Genomic DNA, 6,216 nt, shown 5'->3' on the forward strand with positions numbered 1-6,216 from the left:
AAACATGATAACATTTCTGCTATATTTCTGTTTCTGTGATCAGAAGCTGCTCTGAGATCAGCTCCACTAAACAGGCAGTTTCCATGGTGCAAAGACCTGCTTTGAGCCACTTTGTCTCCCCTCAGCTGGATGTCCCTGGCTTGACCTACTAAATTCATCACAAACGCGTTTTTATGCTCCTAATTGTCCACTGTTTTCAAAACTGTCCTGGAAGTAAACTCTGTTTCAACCCTAACAAAACTATTGTATCCCAGCTATCTGCTGTTGTTTAAACTTAAAATAAGAAGTATTAACACCGCAGTTTGTATTAAAGGTGTTATAAGAGGGATACTAATCTTTCTCCCAGCCTCCCCCTCATCTCTCTCTCCCTCTCTCTCCCTCTCTCCTCCCACTACTGCATTGATGCTGTTACCTCCCTCGGCGGTGATGTCACTGGCTCAGTGGAGCTCGAGCATCCTTACCAAAGACGGGCAGAGACAATAGGGCCATTTTGACCACTTTGGAGTGCGAAAAAGCGGCCGAGCAACCGACCGGTGTCCCCTTCCTTTTCCTCCCCACTGGCAGGGCAGTGCAGAGAGAGAGAGAGAGAGAGAGAGAGAGAGAGAGAGAGAGAGAGAGAGGAGGTGGGTCGGCGGTAACCTCAGCCCTTCCCGTGTTCATGGAGCGGGGCGGCTGTTAGCAAGAGGCAGTACCAGACCTGGAGGAGACCAGAGGAGGTAGAAGTAGATACGGAGCTGGATAATAAAACAGACGGGCACGACAAACACGGTCTCGACACGGGAGCACGTCGCTATTAGCACTGCGGAGGTAAGGTAACCTTTTTTTTTTTTTTTATTAAAATGTGTCCATTATTCCGCCTGTAACGCAGTTTCAACGAGACATCCTTTATTTACTTAGTGTTGAATCTCCTGGGAGGAGATGAGCATAGGGTGCGGCCATTGAAAAGGCTGTCACTGTCGGAAAGATACTATAGAGACAGCATGACATTAACGCATCTCTGTAACACAGCACACCATGATATATTATAGCTTATGTTGTTGAATAAAATGTGTTTTAATTCCGTGAGCAGGACGACGGGAATAAACGCCCCGTCATTGGGCGAAAGGTACAATTCAGTCTGTTGCTGGTAGACTACACCTGCTGATTTCAGTGATGTTAGCTTGTAACCTATAAGCTCTCAAAATGACGCAAGAAATATTTTTAAAGAAAGTATTTCACAGAGACGAATTATCAGTTTTAGCCCAACGAAATACGAGTCTTAAGCTAGCGTTGACCTGAGGTGTATGGCCTCACTGTCATGCTAAAACACTGTCAATTAAATATGTTTTTATGAGGGATAAGGAAAAAATGTATCAAACTGTCGTCATGTTCAAACACACACCAGCATGGTTTATTACATTAGCCTTTGTCGCCGGGAAAATGGTGGCCGCCCAGCTGAGCTGCATCATCAGCTGATTGGTCTGAGCATCTGTAGGAGAAGATTATGAACATGGGTGTTGCAGATTTAAATCAACAGAAATTTGTTTCTATACAAAACATAGTCTGTGACAGTGGGTGAACATAGGACATGCTTTAAGCATGTGGATCTTCATCCCTTCATGTCAGACATCAAAATAACATGGCATTTGATGTGGAATCTTTTCTATTATTCCTTTTTTTAATCAGTCCCAGTTAGTCTTCAGTATACTGTGCGGGTTGACCTTAAAAACCCAAATACTGTTTTCCTATAGCAGCAATGTTAACCTGCATACATTTTACTAATGAGTCTGTTTAGGGGCCAGCTGGAGAGGGTGTACCAGGAAGCAGGGTGACACAGCAAATTTACAACACTCAATTACGATGACTAACATCTGAGTCACAAAGCACATAGGGACATACTCTGAATATTAATGCAACATCCAACATTATCCCCCACATCTGGGGCATAAATTAAGTTACAGCAATGACATTTTTCCCTATTAATAAATAATATATTTGATAGCTATAAATGATGATAGCTTTATGATATTCACAGTTAGACGGTGAAAGCTGCTTGTATCCTGTTGCTCACTGTTAAAGCTTATTGATGAACACATTAAATGATTGTAATTTGATCGCCACAGAGGATGATGAGTCACGGTTGCTCCTGATACACTCGCGATGACACCACACGCTAAACTCCCACAGTGATTTCATGTTGGTAATTCGTCTTTTAGGGGACGAGTTGTTCATGAGACCGAGCCGCCGATCGGAGCCAGACGCTGGATTTGTGGCTGGTTTTCGGAGCCATTGTCAGCCGGAGAAATAGCCTGACATTTAGCTGCTGCTGCTGCACTTCTTTTGTTGCTGCTAGCTTTATTATCCGTCTCCCTTGGCTGTAGCTGACCATGCGTGGTCTTTTCATGTTACAGCCACACAGCCCTGCCCACTTCAATTGTGCTCGTCACGTCAACCATAAGGTCTCATGTTCTGTCCTCACAACTTTGAACACAAATGTAAAAGAAATAAAAAATACACCTCAGTTTCGTGACAAAAAAGGTGACGTACGTCTGTTGCAGCATGTCCTGTGCACATGTATTGATAAAACTAAGAATTGTATTGATCAAGATTCACTTTGTGCTCCATTCTACAGACCTGCGGGCCCTACACCTGGCCACTAAAGAAGGCACCCCAAGGTGCTTGGAAGACCGCGTCATGTCAGGGGCCTCTGTGAAGGTGGCGGTGCGTGTCCGCCCCTTCAACTCAAGGGAGATCGGAAAAGACAGCAAATGCATCATTCAGATGTCTGGAAACACCACCAGTAAGAAAAGCCTAACATTCACCTACAGCATGTGTGTTATGTGTACTTGTTTTTATTGTTTTTATTCAAGGCACCCAGCTAGATGTAAGCTTTGAGCTGGGAAATCCTTTTTTCTACCAGAAGGCGCAGGTTCAGGCTTTTCAGAGCGATTGCTGACCTTGACCCCTGAACCCCCTGTCCAAGGGGTTTACTGGAAAGATGAATAGATTGCACAGTACCAGGAGTGACTGTGCAAATCTCCTGTGAACAAGCAGGCCTGTACCAAAACATGTGATATGAGCAGGAAATGTATTTAGAATCAGCTTTAATTTCATGAGAAGAATATTGAAGACGCAAAATATTTTTATTCATCTACGGAGAAAATGTCAACCTTGTTGAGATTGTCTAATTAAGGGGCCACTCTTAGTAGAGCAGTGATGTAAATGTATCACTGCGTCAGGAAGTCTATTGATCATCGTGCTCGAGGTGACATAATCTCCTGCATATTTCGCCTGATATTTATTTAGGGCAAGGCCTGTTATGTGTTCATGTGGCCAGATTAAGCCACGTTTAAAAATGGCTCCTCATTCAACATTTTCAACGTTAGTCTTTCCATTCAAATCTGCCCCTAATGTAACTATTTAATACGTATACTAGTAGATACATTTTTTAAAGAAAACGAATGATTTTGTCAACATTAAATACCCCATACAAACATTTGTGTACCTGCCTATAGCTACAGTAAGGTTTCCTGCCTAAACCTACTGTATTTGTTTTTGCAGCCATTTGTTGTATATATTCTTTAAGTATGTAGTTTAGAGCACCCACATTCCTTGGGTTATCCGGTGCAGAGTGAGGAGACTGGAAAGATACTCGATATGTAGTCTGCTTAGGAAGGTAAAGCCATTGGTCAATAATGGATGAGGCTTCCTGAAATATTTACCATTTGTCCTAATTTAGCCATCCCCCCCCCCCATGTCATGGGTGACTAGACAACAAGCTGGGTGGCTTTTTTGGGCCGACTTGTTTTAACTGTGTGATTTGTTGCGTTTTGTGATGTAGTTCCCTGGTAGATTAAACACTTATAATCTTTAAAAGGAAATCTCAAAACATGGGTTCTTATGAAGTCCCTCCAGGATCTCCCAGCGTGAGGGCGACTACATTTTGTTGGCACAGAGCTACTTCTTCTGAGTATTTTGCTGTCAGCAGCGTAAACTTCGATGTATTTGCCGTGTGGATACCACTGAAATGTCCTTGGCGACGTCCTGTTTGACTTAATCTGTGAATTCGAATTTTTCTCATCACACAAAGTGGATCCGTTGTTTTTAATGAAGCATGTTACCATGATAATTAGTATGGTGTTCGCTTGTTCTTCACTTAATTCTAATTTGGTCGGCTCCTGCTTATTCACGAACGTATTCCTAAACTGTGTTTGTATGGAGACCTCCTGAGAGAACCCACCACAGTAGCTTTGCAGTACAAACTTACTGTGGCTCATTCAACAAGATATAAATATAGAGAAATATTGGGCTTTTGTTTTTCAGGAATGTAGGTTTTATCTATTTATAAATTACAGTAAAATCAGAAATAGTTATAATATCTAATATAAGCACCACAAGACTGTGCAAACGATTTCGTCAGACCTGCATCCACCATTCAGTTACCTTGTGGGCTTGATTCCCCACAGTACAGTATATATCACTTCTACAAGCCGGTAAATTGCAGTGTCATGTAAAATAAATATTGCAGTGGACATTTTCACCAATAAGGAAGCGCCCAACACTGATCACCTTTAAAGACATTAAGGACGTCTGTATTCAGATTTTTAGAGAGGCCTAAGTGACAATTCTGTATAATCAATGTACCTTAATGAAATCACATAAATGAAACAGACTCTATCAATAATGTCAACAGGTCTAGAAAACATCTTGCTGGTCACACCCACACACAACACAAAGCCACTCTCATTGAGACGGCATGTCTCCTCCAAACCGAGTCAATGGCTCTGGATGTGGACTGGAGGACGTGAGCAGGCCGATGTCATGAAAAAGCCCGTTGGTTGCAGTGTCTGGAGGGGATAAATGCCCGCTTGTCTTTTTTGTAGTCTGGGCAGAGGAAAGGAAGAAGAAGAAGGAGTGGCTTTTTTTCTGTGTGTGCGCTGCTCTGCTTTGTGCTCTCTGACACTCATGAGTGGGTCAATACCCCAGTTCCCACAAAGTAGGAGAATGGCGGTAATCTTGTTGTTTGAGAGATCTTTCCCTCCCACACCGGCCTTCATTAAGATGCAGGGGACAGAGCTGAAGGGAAAGTAGGCCTCTCTCTAGAGGACTGCAGGCTGCATATACTTGGCAGATAGACTGACATCTATGTTGCAGCAAAAAACTTCTAAACTTGTAGGACATTTCACTAATAGTGGATGCAGAATATCTGTACATAAGAACTCTTGCAAATGTCTTTTAGTGTGGTATGTTCTATGTGTTTCAATGTAGACGCAGATTACTTTTTTTTTAAAGATGCATGTTGCTTTTTTGAATTTTGAGTACCTCATTAGCATCATGTTTACGGCTCCAAAATGCTAATTCTGGGTGTCTTAGTCTTTATAAACTTGGATAGAAGTCCAACATAAAGTGGCAGACAGCATAGCACATACAGCCCGTGCTGCTGCTGCTGCTGCTGAAAATAGTAGCATCTACGTGGCTCTCCTCCAGTCCCTGTCAGTGGGTTCACATCCCCTCAGCCAGACCTGCTGACGCAGCCACATTTCCTCCCTATTGACTGGGGCAGGTCACCCATGACGGTCTGACCAGCATCACTCACTCACAATTAGGAGGACAAACATGGAATGGGCTGTGATAGGATGCTGAAAATATGCTTTGTATTTATAACAACTCAAATGAAACCAGAGCAGACATGTGGGCATCACTGACAGAGATAAAGATGAGCAGTAGTGTAGTTTTACAAAATGCTGCTCGTTTATACACAATACTTACTGTTTTACAACCTGTTTACATCTCTGTGTATATATTGATTACTTCTCATTGCGCAAATACATTTACATTATATTCCTGTTAAATCATAGCAATTACTGCAGACCTGTCTACCACAAATTGATATTAATTAATTTTATATTTGATTTGTGTATATTTTATCCCTATGTTTTAACTTATGCACTATTTTTAAGTCTTATATATATATATATATACATATTTAATGAGCATTTGTTGGACGGAGCCTGAGATCTAAGATTGTCATTGCCAGCCATTGCTTCTCTGTAATTGTTGTGCACATGACATGACACGAGTAAAGTACTTCAACTTGAACTAATATATATATATATGTGTATATATATATATGTGTATATATACATATATATACATATATATGTATATATATGTATATATACATGTATATATATGTATATATACATATATATATATGTATATATACATATATATATA

At 41.3% G+C, this 6,216-nt stretch overlaps 1 protein-coding gene across 20 annotated transcripts in view; it reads left to right on the forward strand.

The window, feature by feature from the left end:
* Positions 1-458: 458 nt before the first annotated feature.
* The window catches only part of kif1aa (kinesin family member 1Aa), a 44,368-nt gene continuing 38,610 nt past the window's right edge, over positions 459-6,216 (forward strand). For 7 of the 20 annotated variants that reach the window (XM_031872961.1, XM_031872964.1, XM_031872965.1 and 4 more), the window contains exons 1-2: positions 459-807; positions 2,612-2,779. In XM_031872961.1, the coding sequence (XP_031728821.1) occupies positions 2,674-2,779 (106 nt within the window). In that variant the 5' untranslated portion in view covers positions 459-807; positions 2,612-2,673. The remainder of the gene's footprint in view (positions 808-2,611; positions 2,780-6,216) is intronic. The other 13 variants (XM_031872976.1, XM_031872978.1, XM_031872970.1 and 10 more) reach the window with 2 other exon arrangements.

The sequence above is a fragment of the Anarrhichthys ocellatus genome, unplaced genomic scaffold (assembly GCF_004355925.1).
Source record: "Anarrhichthys ocellatus isolate YVR2014 unplaced genomic scaffold, GSC_Weel_1.0 scaffold67, whole genome shotgun sequence".
Lineage (NCBI taxonomy): Eukaryota > Metazoa > Chordata > Actinopteri > Perciformes > Anarhichadidae > Anarrhichthys > Anarrhichthys ocellatus.